This window comes from Scyliorhinus torazame, chromosome 1, assembly GCF_047496885.1.
Source record: "Scyliorhinus torazame isolate Kashiwa2021f chromosome 1, sScyTor2.1, whole genome shotgun sequence".
Classification (NCBI taxonomy): domain Eukaryota; kingdom Metazoa; phylum Chordata; class Chondrichthyes; order Carcharhiniformes; family Scyliorhinidae; genus Scyliorhinus; species Scyliorhinus torazame.
In genome coordinates, this window is record NC_092707.1 from 234,887,741 (window position 1) to 234,902,519 (window position 14,779).

Sequence of the window (14,779 nt, forward strand, 5' to 3'; positions counted from 1 at the left end):
ACCCTTCTGTCCTTCATCAATCTGACTTATTTTTTGAAAAAAAAAGGGGGAGAGGAAAAAAAAAACTTTTATCAAACTTCCTTAAACCTTCTTTCTTTCTCCTCTGCATTCACCCAGAGCTCCCCTGGGACCAGGCTTCAGCCTTCTTTCTTCCTCCTAGGTGGGAGCCATCCGACATGGAGCACCCTCCCTACATAGTGCCCTGGCCTTGGGCCTGCCGCCTCGGCCTCCTCGTAGCTCTGCCCCCGCTGCTCTGACCTCGACGTCGCGCCGGGCCCAGCGCCTCGGCGCCCGACACCCGCGCGGGGTTCTTTGCCAGTTTTTAAACCGGCCCTGCTGGCTGCTCGTGACGGCCCCAAAGGCCGACGATAGTCGGGGGGTGCGTGAGGACTCGGGGATTTCCCCGAAATCGCCGTGATTCGCGGCCACCGGCTGCGGCCGCCTTGCTCGCCCACGCCACCGGAAGTCGGCTTTAATTACTATTAAAGGTTTTTGTTTACTTTCTTACAGTGAGAGCTAAAGAGTTTACCTGCAGTCTAAAGGATAGCCAGATCCAAAGTCCACTCAAAAGCTTTCACAAAATGTCTGAATGCCTTAGCTCCACCCAGCAATGACATCATCTCCCCAAGCTAAAAAGAAATTAACTCCCCAGGCTGAAAACACATTAACTCCCCAGGGACTCCCCCTCGTCAAACAACAGTGCATTAGCCCAGGCTTTTTACTTCAGTCAATTTCACCTCTGGCTCCTGAAAGCTTTCTCACATTGCAAAATCAGATTCTTTTAAAAAACATGACTACTGCAGTCAAACACACTCTAACCCTTAAATTGCCAAATGTTTATAATCCACGATATCTAAAATCCTGCAGTCGTCTCACTAATTATATGAAGGGCTGACATGTCCCCTGGACCCAATGGCCTGCATCCTAGGGTCTTAGAAGATGTGAGTGCAGAAATAGTGTGTAGGATGTTCCTGCAACCTGTCATCTGTTTCGCAGCCCGCCATTGGTCAGCAGCACAATTCTCTGGTCCCACCGTTGTCAACTAGGTATCCGATTGAATGCCCCCTCACCGCCAGGAAGCCCACGGCGAGGGTGTGCCGTTGGTGGAACCGAAAGATCCTACCAGTGTGAACGGCCAGAAAATTCTGGCTAGTGGATGTATTGGTTGTGATCTTCCAAAATTCCCTAGATTCCAGAAAAGATTGTAAAACCACAAATGCTATTCAAAATAGGGGGGAGACGGAAAGCAGGAAACTGGAAGCTGGCGAACCTAACACCTGTCCTTGGGAAAAATATTGGAATCCGTTATTAAGGAAGTAGCATCAACACATATAAAAAATCATAATAAAATCAAGCAGAGTTACCATGTCATAGAGTCATCGAGGTCTACAGTACAGAAAAGGCCCTTCGGCGATGGGCCGAAGGGCCATGTGCTGGTCTAAAACAACCACCTAACCAGTCTAATCCCATTTTCCAGCACTTAGCGCATAGCCTTGTATGTCTTGGCATCGCAAGTGCACATCTAAATACTTCTTAAATGTTATGAGGGCCTCTGCCTCCACCACCCTTTCAGGCAGCAAGTTCCAAACTCCCAACGCTCTGGGTATAAAGGCTTTTCCTTACATTCCCTCTAGACCCCCTGCCACTTATCTTAAATCTATGCCCCCTGGTCATTGGTCATTCCACCAAGGGGAAACATTTCTTCTTGTCTACTCTATGTCCCTCATACTTTTATACATCTGAATCATGTCCCCCCTCAGTTTCCTCTGCTCCAAGGAAAATAATCCAAGTCTATATAATCTCTTTTCATAGCTAAAGCTCTCCAGCCCAGGCAACATTCTGGTAAATCTCCTCTGTTCCCTTTCCAGTGCTATCACATCCCTCATATAATATGGATTCCAAAACTGCACACACTACTCAAGCTGTGGCCTAACCAACGTTTTATACAGCTCCAGCATATCCTCCCTGCTCTTAAACTCTATGCCTCAGTATACTGTATGCCTTCTTAACCACTGTATCTACCTGCTCTGCTGCTGAAGGGACCAGTGTACATGCAAAGTCCCTCTGATCCTCTGTGCTTCCAAGGGATCTGAAGTTTAGCATGTATTCCCATGCCTTGTTTTCCCACCCAAGTGCATCACTTATCCGGATTTAATTTAATTTGCCTGATCAGCCCATCTGACCAGCCCGTCTATATTCTCCTATAATCTAAGGTTATCCTCCTCTCTATTTACCACCACACCAATTTTTGTATCATCCACGAATTTACTGATGAACCCTCCTACATTTGTGTCGACATCATTTATATAAACCACAAACAGCAAGGGTCCCAACATTGATCCCTGTGGGACCCCACTGGATACAGGCTTCCAGTCAGAAAAACACCCCTCGACCATCACCCTTTGCTTTCTGCCACTCAGCCAATTCTGGGTCCAATTTGCTAAATGTCCTTGGATCCATGGGCTATTACCTTCACTATCAATCTCCTATGTGGGACCTTTTCAAAAGCCTTGCTGAAATCCAAATAGACTACATCAAATTAATTTCTCTCATCTATCTGGTCATCTCTTCGAAAAATTCAGTCAAGTTGGTCAGACATGACCTCTCCTTAACAAAACTATGCTGACTGTTCTTGATTAATCCCTGCCTCTCCAAATGCAGATGAATTGCTTCCAATAGTTCCCCCACCACTGAAATTAGACTGACTGGCCTTTAGCTTCCTGGTTTATCCCTTCTTCCCCTCTTGAATAATGGGACCACATTGGCTATCCTCTAGTCCTCTGGCACCTCCCCTATGGCCAGAGAGGAATTAAAAATTATTGCCAGCGCCCCTGCTATTTCCTTCCTTGCCTCACTCAACAGCCTGGGATACATTTCGTCTGGCCCTGGATACTTGTCTACTTTTAAGCCTGCCAGACCACTCAGAATCTCCTCTCTGTCTATGTTAATCTCTTTAATTCCATCAAAGTCCTCTCCATGATTTCTGTCATCACATCGGCCCTTTCACTAGTGAACACCGACACAAAGTATTCATTTAGAACCCTACCTATGCCCTTCAGCTCCACACGCAAATTACCTCTGTGGTCCTTAATGGGCTCTACTATTTCCCTAGTTATTCTTTTACCCGTACTTATAAAAACAACATTGGATTTTCCTTTATTTTACCTACCAGCATCCCTTCATGTCCCCTATTTGTTCTCCTAATTTATTTTTTAAGTTCCCTTTTGCACATTCTACACGCCTCTAGTGCTTCTGCAATTTTGAGCCCTCAATATCTACATAAGTCTTCCTCTTTCTCCTTATCCAATGCTGTGTATCCCTCGCTACCCAGAGTACACTGAATTTGTTGGTCCCACACTTTTTCTTGATTGGAACATGTTGGCTCTGTACTCTCCCCATTTCCTTGTTCACTAAAAAGTCTTACAATACCAGGCTAAAGTCTAACAGGTTTGTTTCGAATCACTAGCTTTCGGAGCACAGCTCCTTCCTCAGGTGAAACTGTGCTCCGAAAGCTAGTGATTCGAAACAAACCTGTTGGACTTTAACCTGGCGTTGTAAGACTTCTTACTGTGCTCACTACAGTCCAACACCGGCATCTCCACATCATGGCTATTTCCTTGTTGAATGTGTTCCACTGTTCTGTCACAGATTTACCTAAAAGTATCTGCCCCCAGTCCACTCTGGCCAAATCATATCTGATCTTATTAAAATTGGCCTTCCCCCAGTTTAGAACTTTGATTTCAGGTCCATCCTTGTCCTTTTCCATAACAATCTTGAATCTAACGGAGTTACGATAACTGTCTACCAAATGCTCCCCCATTGATACATCAACCACTTGCCTACCTTTGTTACCTAAAATTAACTCCAGGACCGCCCTCTCTTGTAGGACCTTCTACGTACTGGCTTAAAAGGTTCTCCTGGATGCATTTTAAGAATCCCACTTCCTCTAAACATTTTACACTGTGACTGTGAATGTTGGGGAATTATCATTACCTTATTACTTTTACTTTTCTTTGAAATTTGCCTACATATCTGCTCTTCTATTCCTCTCGGACTATGGAACATTTCCAGAAATGTGATTGCTCCTTTTTGGTTTTTAAGTTCTACCCATGTGACTTCTCTTCGAGAGCCTTCTAAGATGTTGTTCTTCCTTACGGCTGTAATTGATTCCCTGATCAAAATTGCAACATCCCCGCCTCTTTTACCTCCTTCCCTGTCTCACCTGGAGATCCTATATCCTGGAATATTGAACAGCCAACCCTGCCTCTCGCTCAACCATGTCTCAGTGACAGCAATGACATCATACCCCCGTGTCTTAATTTGTGCCCTCAACTCATCTGCTTTGTTCGTCAGACTCCTTGCATTAAAATAAATACCATCCAATCTTTTGGGGCAGCACGGTAGCATTGTGGATAGCACAATTGCTTCACAGCTCCAGGGTCCCAGGTTCGATTCCGGCTTGGGTCACTGTCTGTGCGGAGTCTGCACGTCCTCCCCGTGTCTGCGTGGGTTTCCTCCGGGTGCTCCGGTTTCCTCCCACAATCCAAAGATGTGTGGGTTAGGTGAATTGGCCAATGATAAATTGCCCTTAATGTCCAAATTGCCCTTGGTGTTGGGTGGAGGTGTTGAATTTGGGTGGGGTGCTCTTTCCGGGGGCCGGTGCAGACTCGGGGGGGCCGAATGGCCTCCTTCTGCACTGTAAATTCAATGATAATCTATGATTAATCTAGGACAAAGGTTTGGCACAACATCGTGGGCCGAAGGGCCTGTTCTGTGCTGTATTTTCTATGTTCTATCTTGCCAAATTCCCTTGTGACTTAACTGGTCTAGAAATTTTATGCCTTCCTGACTCAATTAATATATCTTTTAATTTTGGCAATACATCTATGCCTCCTGAACATTTTCTTAGCATCCTAGTCCCCTGCCAAGTTAGTTTAAACCCTCCCCAACAGCACTAGCAAATCTCCCTGCAAGGACGCTGATCCCATTTTGGTTCATGTGAAAACCGTCCACCTTGTACAGGTCCCACCATCCCCAGAAATGATCCCAATGTCCCAGAATACGAAAGCCCTCCCTCATGCACCATCTCTCCAGCCACATGTTCATCTGGACTAACCTTTGATTTCCATACTCACTAGCTCGTGGCACTGGAAGTAATCCAGTGATTACTACCGTCTAGGCACTGTTTTTTTAACGTACTTCATAGCTCCCTAAATTCTGCTTTCAGGACCTCATCCTTTTTTCTGCCTATATCGTTAGTACCAATGTGCCTGATATCCGTCTGTTTGCCCTCCTCCTTCAGTATGCCCTGTAGTTGTTCAGTGACATTCCTGAACCTGCACCAGGGAGACAACATACCATTCAGGAGTCTCTTTTGCAGCCACAGAAATGCCTATCTGTTTCCCTTACAATTGAACCCCCTACCACTATTGCTTGACATTCTTCCTCCACCCCTCTTGTGCAGCAGACACACTCATGGTGCCATGAAATTGGCTGTCATTGATTTCCCCTGTACAGTCATCTCCCCCAACAATATCCCAAATGGTATATCTGTTAGAAAGGGGAATGGCCACAGGGACTCCTGCTCTACCTGCCTCCCTCTACTCTGCCTGGTGGTCACCCATGCCTTTTCTGCCTATTCAGTCTTCACCTGCAATGCGACCCAGCTCACTGAACAAGCTAACCAAAACATACTCTGCATCACGGATGCTCCACAATAAATTCAATCTCAGCTCCAGCTCTGAAATGCGGGTTAGCCATTGGCTGCAGTTGGACACACTTCCTGCTCATTTGGTCACCAGGGACAACTGAAATGAAATGAAATGAAAATCGCTTATTGTCACAAGTAGGCTTCAAATGAAGTTACTGTGAAAAGCCCCAAGTCGCCACATTCCGGCGCCTGTTCAGGGAGGCTGGTACGGGAATTGAACCGTGCTGCTGGCCTGCCTTGGTCTGCTTTCAAAGCCAGCGATATAGCCCCGTGCTAAACAGCCCCGTGAAGCTTCCATGAACTGCCACATAGCACAGGAGGAGCATGTTATGTGGGCAAGAGAGTGACTCAGCTGTTTCAGGAATATGACTAAACTACACTCAACCCATGGCCAAGACTGAGGGGGTTCTGACAGGGGTTGTCGGACATGATGCCCGAGATGCTGGGTGTGGAGGTGGTTCCGAGTCCAGAGGTGGTGATATTTGGGGTGTCGGAAGGCCCGGGAGTCCAGGGTGTGAGAGAGGCCGATGTTTTGGCCTTTGCCTCCCTGAAGCCCGGAGACAGATTTTGTTAGGATAACGAGACTCGGAGCTGCCGAAAGCAGGAATGTGGGTGGGCGACCTGGCAGAATTCCTGAGGCTGGAGAAGGTCAAATACGCTCTGAGGGGGTCGGCAGGGTTCACCCAGAGGTGGAAGCCGTTTATCGATTTCTTTAAGGAGGTTTGAGGGGTCAGCAAAGGGGGGTGGTCTGGAGGGGCGTGGGGGATTTAAGGGGGTTAAAATGAGGAAGGCGAGATGTGATGGGGTGTTGGTGTCCGGGGTCAGGTGGGAAGTGGTTGTTTATTGAGTTTTGTTCTTCTGATTTTTTTGTGTGTATATGCAAAAATGCCTTGAATAAAATATATTTTTTAAACTACACCCAATCAAAAGAGTAGCTTTTAGTTACTAGATTAAAGAACTAATTTAGCTTGAAACTAGCCCTGAAATTAAGTTTAATTACCACTTACCCCTTACAACTTACCCCTTGAACTCCCTGTTTTTCACCCAACTCCAAAAGCACTCTTGTTTAGCCAAGCAGCACTCACGTGCAGCAAGCTTGAGTTTATGAAAGGGAATTCTGGCCAGATGCTTGCTCCCGAGGCTTATAGTTCCTGTTGGAAAATTTCCTGGCTTGGTGTATCCACCTCAGGACAATGTGTTCTGAATGGTACAATTTTCCCCGGGATATTGGATGCATAATAGAGTCGGCCCCCATCCTCATCCATACCCCATGCCCTATAGATGTCAATCAATGTCTCCAACCCACCATCAGTGGCCCCTCATCCACCCATCACCATGGCCCATTAGAGCCCCTATGCCAACTTAGTGCCAACTCATGTGAACCAATGACCTCCACCCATCACCCTTTGCCCTTACATCTTCCATGCCAATTGATTGACCAAGATCTACCATAGGAAGACCTCAGGGGCCATGTGGAGATGAAATAAAATAAAGTTTGAAATATATATTACAATGTTCACTATATAAAAAACACAAGCATTCATGAAAGCACATTCATTATAATTAAATCCATGGGGCAACACGGTGGCGCAGTGGTTAGCAATGCTGCCTCACGACACTGAGGATCAGGGTTCGATCCAGGCCCCCGGGTCCTATCTGCACTCCAAATGTGGAGTTTGCATATTCTCTCCGTGTCTGAATGGATCTCACCCCCACAGCCCAAAGATGTGCAGGGTAGGTGGATTGGCTATGCTAAATTGCCCCTTCATTGGAAAAAAAAATGAATTGGGTACTTTAAATTTTTATAAATTATAATTAAATCCTCTCGAGTTCTTGATCCTCTATAAAAACAATATTTTAAGATTTATTGAACAAAAAAATGCCCTGACCCTAGCCGAGATGAGTCCCGCTTCCACTGGCTTTGGCAAGATAGCGTTGGCTTCACCAGGCATGTCAGCGCTAATGCTGCATCAAGTCAATGATGTTGTAGAGATGACCAAATTCCCTGTCCACAAGACTATCTTGGATACTTGCATTTAAGGTTGCAAATGAGAGTATTCAAGTCACAACTAAGTTTGCAGCTGCTCCAGCGGAGTCTTACTCATATTTGTAGCAGGCGTTCAGCAGAACGACTGACAAATTTTGGACAATTTGGCATGTAAAGCTATTGGCCAGATTTTCCGGCACTCCCATGCGTGTTTTCAGGAGGCAGAAGCAGCTCGCCATTGGCCATCAGTGGGATATTCCAATCTCGCCAAGGTGTATGGTGTGTATGATTCCCTTGCCCTGCTGCCAGTGACCCGCATGGGGGCGAGGGGGGGTCACCTTTGTCAGGACTGGAAGATCCCACCGGCAGGAAGGGCCAGAAAATCTCACTCCGTTTGACCGAGGTAATCACCATCAGCTTTGTTGATGTAGAGTGATAGGACACAAGTTCAATTCCATTGTTGACTGTCCACCCAATCCTTGATTTTGATTCTGGTAAGGAGGAAGTGCTAAATGGAGGTGGAGTATGTTTTTATAGAAAAGGAGAGAAAGTATTGGATTGGATTTGTTTATTGGCATGAATACCGAGGTACAATGAAAAGTATTTTTCTGCGAGCAGCTCAAACAGGTCATTTAGTGCATGAAAAGAAAAGAAAAGAAGATACATAAAAGAGCAACACAGGGTCCACAATATAAAATATGTGAATGAGTCAGGCCAGGTTGACCTGGCATCAGGCTTAAAAATAATCACATTAGATTCTTGGGCCGAAGTAACTCCTTGCTTTCTTAGCTGAGTAAGGTTGCACGGTGTGGAGAAAGGAAGAAAAAATTATAGTAAAACAATGCGGGGAGCAGAGAGAGAAAAATCCAGCTAACTGCAGTATGGAAAGTTACTTCCTCTTTAAATCAGGTTATGCTCATCTGTTTTAGAGTATTCCGCGATGCACTTCAAATCATCAAAGGGGACAAGAAAGGAAGTCACCTGCACCAGGCTTAAACCTAAGTGTGTTCCACAGAACAAATTCTACTAGTCATACAAGAGGTAAGCCCACTGGTTTAATGGAGCTTAATTATAATGTAGCCCTTAGAAAGGTTTGCTGTTCATAATTAGATGAATGAGTTGTAATTATAGACTTGTCTTTAGTTACACAGCGTACTATGAAGTGAATAATTGTGACTTTTGTAAAATTTACTCCCGTTGCCATTTTTCTGTGAAACGTGGTCCAGTTTAAAGCCTCTTTTTTTTTTTTCAGGCCTCCGTGGGGAACACCCCACTAAGCCCGCACTCAGTCACATTTCCTGCATTGAGGAGCTCCGATGAGCGGAGCCAAAGCGCCACGATCCTCCGACCCCCGCTTCCCTCCCAATGCTCCCATTCAACTGTTGGGAGGGGGCCCTCGAGCCCCCACATCCCATCTCATATGGGCAGGGCATCCCGGGCCCAATCCCCAGTGCGGGCAAAATGCCACCTGGGCACGTTGGCACTACCAGCCTGGCGTGTCCCTGCCATCCTGGCAGTGCCACCTGGGTACCCTGGCATTGCCATGTTGGCACCCAGATGGCAGTGCCAATCTGCCCAGCATGCCACCCTGCTCAGAGGCCCACCACTCGGGGCCTTTGATCACCTGGGAGACCCCCCCCTCCGAGTGCCGTTCCGCCTGGTCCTTGAGGGACCAGTGGTAAATGGTGCCCGGCTGGGGTCTCCACAGCGAGACCAGTGGATCCCGGGAGCTGGTACGATCTGCTGCTGGCAGAGATAAGTGATCTTTTAAGTTCACTTAACTCTGCAAGTCTGGGTCCCGCCCATTGTGGGTAGGAACCAGATCAGGACGTCTCACAAGATCTCGTTAGACCTCGCGAGGTGTAATAACTGTTGGGGATCCCAGAAGAGGCCTCTTGTGGGATCTACCAGCACATCATGTCCCGATTCTGGTGGGTCGCAGCCAGTAAATCGCGCCCATCATGTCTACTTCCTTTTAGCCTCTTCTAAAATTGCTGACTTGTACTTTTGAAAAACAATGTTCCCAAGATGTAGACAATGCTGGCAAGGCCACACTTATTGCCCATTTCTGAGAAGAAGGTGAGCATTCAGAGGCAATGAGACCAGATTCACACGTAGGCCAGACTCGGGCAACAGTTTCCCTTCCCTGATGGACATTAGTGATTAGCAGATTTTAATGATAGCCTTCATGGGCATTTTACATGGTGCTATTACAAAAATTTGTATTTTACTGAATTTAACTCATGATTTAACTTCAGTGGAATTTGAATTTATGACTTAGAGTTGTTAAGGCATAGAAGGAGGCTATTCAATCCATTGAATTCATGCTGGCTGGCTGCAGTCAGTCTTATTCCTCTAATATATACACACAACTTTTGTGTTGCTAGCCTTGTAGTTAAAATGAAGTCACAGATTATGTTCACTGCCCTATTGGGAGTGTGAGAACAGAAAAATTGGAGCTCTTACCTTGCCTATGTTCTGCACTTTTGAATTCCTCTCATATTGCAACTATTCCACTATTGGCTGGGTGCTTTTCTAGCTTGAGCACTGGATAACTACTTTGTGATTGGCTTTCCAAGTGATGCACTCCTCCTTCATTCTCTTCACATTCCTTTACTCCTCCCTGTTACTGTCGAGAATTTCTCTGGTGATCAGAGTGGGTGCTTTAAACTGTCCAAAGGACGTCTTTGACTGCAATATGGGGTCTTGGCTGCTTACCTGATCATCTGACTGATGGAGAAACATCACTGTTTGTATGATGTCATTAGCAAGGAGCTATAACTTCCATAGAGGGGTATTCAGAGTCGGATTGCTACTGTGCTCCTAGATTTTCAACTTAAAATCCAGCTACTCCTTTCTTGCCCGACCTTCTGACTCAGGCTAAGTGCGAGTAGTGAGTTTTGCCGACCCTGTGTTGAGGGCAGCTTAGTCAGAGGTAAGGAAGACAAATCCCCTTTTTTATGCCACACGCTGCCATAAAGCAGTTTATTGGTCCAGTCACTTTGAGCAACCAAGAAGATGCTAAGTGTCAAAGGTAAGTAGGTAAGATTGGGGTGGAGGGGGGTCACTGCTGGGGATGTTTGGTTACTATGGGAGGTGTTGATGGGGAAGTAGTCAGTGAAAGTGGTCGGGTGGTCAGGGGGTGGGGTTCAGGTGGTTCGGGAGAATGGTCTGTGAGGAAGGATAGTCAATGGGGAAATGGTCAGTAGACGGTCAGGTGGTCAGTGGGTAGTGGGGAGGGTAGTTGGGGGAGAGATGGGTATTCAAAGGGATTAGACAGGCAGGGGTAGTCGTGGGAGTGGGTAGTTGGGAGGGGGAGTGTGAACTGGGGAGTCAGTAGTCGGCAGGGGGATACCTGGGGAGTTGTGTGGGTCCTCTTGGTAGTCAGAAGGATCCCATGGGATGCCAAGAGACAGTCGTGGGGGAGTCGTTGAGGTTCGGGGGGTGGGGGGCGGGGGGGGGGGGTCAGTACTATAGTTATCCAGAAGTTAATTCTAATTTTTTCTGGGTAACTATTACTGTCAGACACTCTGAACCATCCAAGGTTTGCGACTTATGTCACAGTTTTGGATAGTTCTCATTCCAGAACCCAATAGAAGTTTGAGCTTTCCAGGCAATTGCCTGCCGTTGTCACACTGGGACTTCCATGGGGTGGTGTTATCTTTGGGATAACCCCAGTTAAGACATTCCGGAGCTCGGAGGATATGGGCAAGGTCTTTGGTTGGTCTGGGATGGGATTTCCCAGAGGATTTATAGAAGTATTCCCATAGAAGTATTGTCCAGGCATACCTCGTCCTATGTCTGATTCGTTGGCATTGCCATGTTGTTGGGACACCTTGGGCGAGATTCTCCACTCCCGCGGCAGTTGGGAGAATCGCCTGGGCCGCCAAAATTTCCCGGGACGCCGGTCCGACGCCCTCCCGCGATTCTCCCAAGCGGCGGGAACGGCCCCATTGAGTTCCGCGGGCCGCAGGCCGGAGAATCGCCGGAGACACCCAAAATGGCGATTCTCCGGCACCCCCGCTATTCTCAGGCCCGGATGGGCCGAGCGGCCAGGCCAAAACGGCGGGTTCCCCCCGGCGCCGCCCACACCTGGTCGCTGCCGTCGGGAACAGCGTGCGAACGCTGGGGGGGGGGTGGGGGCGGCCTGCAGGGGAGACGAGGGGGGATCCTGCACCGGGGGGTGGCCCGCGATCGGTGCCCATCGATCGTCGGGCCGTCCTCTCTGAAGGAGGACCTCCTTCCTCCCGCGGCCCCACAAGATCCGTCCGCCATCTTCTTGCGGGGCGGACTTAGAGAGGACGGCAACCACGCATGCGCGGGTTGGCGCTGGCCAACCCGCTCATGCGCGGGTGACGCCAGTTATGCGGCGCCGGCCGCGTCATTTATGCGGCGCCGCCTTTACGCGGCGACAAGGCCTGGCGCGTGTAGATGCCGCGGCCCCGATTCTAGCCCATTGTAGGGGCCTGAATCGTTCGGGATCGGCACCGTTTCGCGCCGCCGTGAACCTCTACGGCGTTCACGACGGCGTGGGCATTTCGGCGCGGGAGTGGAGAATCCCGCCCAATATACTGGAATCTCATGGGAGATTTGGAATGGGGTGCCCTTGTTATTGATGGAGCTGCTGCCTGAGTCTGGCATGGTGAAGGGGGTTAGATTACAGTCATCAATGTTTTGAGTTATTCTGCATAAAAGTCCCTCTCCTCCAAGGGTGATTAACCTGATTGAAAATCATGTTTCAAAGAAGGTAGAAAGGTTGAAAAAAAAATTCAGCAAACTGAAGCTGAATAACCTTTGGCTATTATTGTCTCTTTTATCTGAAATATTTGTACCCCAGATTGCAATATCCATTGGATGATCCATGTCAAAATACTTGGGGCAAAAGTTCTATGGTCCTGTCCAGTGTAGGGTTCACCTTCATGGCCCAGCTTTAAGTCAAGGTGGATGGGAATTTTAAAGTTGCAGAAATTGATCACGGGCAAAATTCTCCGGTATCGGCGCGACGTCCGCCGACCGGTGCCAAAAACGGCGCAAATCGGTCAGGCATCGCGCCGCCCCAAAGGTGCGGAATCCTCCGCATCTTGGGGGGCCGAGCCCCAACCTTGAGGGGCTAGGCGTGCGCCGGACTCATTTCCGCCCCCGCCAGCTGGCGGAAAAGGCCTTTGGTTCCCCGCCAGCTGGCGCGGAAATTACATTGCCGGGCGGCGCATGCGCGGGAGCGTTAGCGGCCGCTCACGGCATCCGCGCGTGCGCTGTGGAGGGAGTCTCTTCCGCCTCCGCCATGGTGGAGACCGTGGCGAAGGCGGAAGGAAAAGAGTGCCCCCACGGCACAGCAACGGCACGTGGGGGCACCCCCCAGGGCCAGATCGCCCCGCGCCCCCACCAGGACCCCAGAGCCCGCCCGCGCCGCCTTGTCCCGCCGATAAGAGAGGTCGTTTAATCCATGCCGGCGGGACAGGCATCCTAGCAGCGGGACTTCGGCCCATCCAGGCCAGAGAATCGCCGGGGGGGGGCCCGCCAACCGGAGCGGCGCGATTCCTGCCCCCGCCAAATCTCCAGTGCCGGAGAATTCGGCAACCGGCGGGGGGCGAGATTCACGCCAGCCCCCGGCGATTCTCCGACCCGGTGGGGGGTCGGCGAATCTCGCCCGTCACATTTCCCCTGTTCAGTTTATCTAATTTGAAGGGGCATTTCCTGTGATCAATTATACAGATTATTTGAGCAGCCAGGTTTTTTATGTCTCCTTTTACAAAGATCTTAGGCTTGTTAATATGATGTTCTGGCTGGATGTTTGCATCTTGAAATTCATGTTTCAAATCGTTGTTGAGAAAGGTTTGTGTCTCTTTTATAATTCTGAATGTAGAATGTTATAGTCAGTGTTGTTTGCCATTTGAGGGTCTGGGTCTGAAAATGTTATCAGCTATGGGCTGAAACACTTTTGGTCTTAAGCCACCCAAGGACAGTTTGCTTTTGGGAGGATTGAAGGTTCTGGACATTGGCACCTCAATGAACTCCGTGATTATGCAGTTTGTTTTTCATCTGTGGTCATGGAAGTCCTGATATATCCCACTTCATTCTTTAGGCTGTTGATGCAATGTCAGGCATTAATAGCTGAATGATGCATCCATCCCCTCGGCCACTCCAAGGTGCAGGAAGCTCAGATAGCCCTAGCTGTTGTCTTTGAAAGAAGGCTTCAGTCGCAGATTTGAGAGATTGATCATGGAAGAATAGGTAAACCTGAGCATGGGTTTCTCTTCTCCTCTAATTTACCCATTTGGTTTCCAATTTGGGGAGATGGTCAGGCTTCAGGTCCATCACCTATCACTCTGTAGTTCTTTGTGCCTTTGCTGAATACTGGATAGGTTGTTTCCTTCAGTGCTGAATCTGCCATTTGAATGCTTCCTGCTCATAGCATTTACTGTATGTATCAGGAGGCAGTTCATAGTTGAAGATTAATGTCTCATTTTATTCCTAGCTGTTTGCTTCAAAGCAAAATCTACCGATTGGACTTTAGCAATTCAGCGCTTTTTGCTTCAAGTGTGCTGTGGGACCTTTCTTTAAAGCAAGAAGCAACACTTTCATTTAAGTACCACCTATCCCCAGGCTGGCAGACCAGCTGTTTGTTTCAATGCTGAATCAGTTGGCAAGGTTTCAAAGGTCAAGCATACCTTCTTTAAAGCTTCAGTGGGTGTTGTGCATTGTACTTGCAGGAGAAGAGAATGTAATGTTGAAGCATGTGGGGTTGAAAGCAATATTCAACAGAGGTTTCATGAAGAGCTGTGTACTATAAAAAGCTCAAAGTATAAAGGCTTGATCTAGACTGAGGCAAAGCCCGCAAAGTAGCCGATGATGTCAGGACTATCACATGACTAGTCTCTTAAAGTGACCATGCAACAACACAACAACAACCCACATATATAGCAGTGAGGGTCTTGGACTAGGAACAAGAAAGAGTGATCCTATCTCCAGAGAACTGTCGGAAGTAGCTGAGTGCCTGCACGTCTGCCACTGATACAAGCCTTATTATCAACAATAATGATGACTCACCAGAGAAACAGGACCTTTTACACAAAGGCAAGATA

General features: G+C 48.1%; 1 protein-coding gene across 5 annotated transcripts in view; it reads left to right on the plus strand.

Annotated features, from left to right (window-relative positions):
- LOC140419553 (uncharacterized) overlaps window positions 1–14,779 on the plus strand; it is a 215,735-nt gene that overhangs the window by 152,806 nt on the left and 48,150 nt on the right. For all 5 annotated transcript variants that reach the window (XM_072503474.1, XM_072503458.1, XM_072503464.1 and 2 more), the window contains one exon: window positions 8,627–8,738. In XM_072503474.1, coding sequence (XP_072359575.1) covers window positions 8,627–8,738 — 112 coding nt within the window. The remainder of the gene's footprint in view (window positions 1–8,626; window positions 8,739–14,779) is intronic.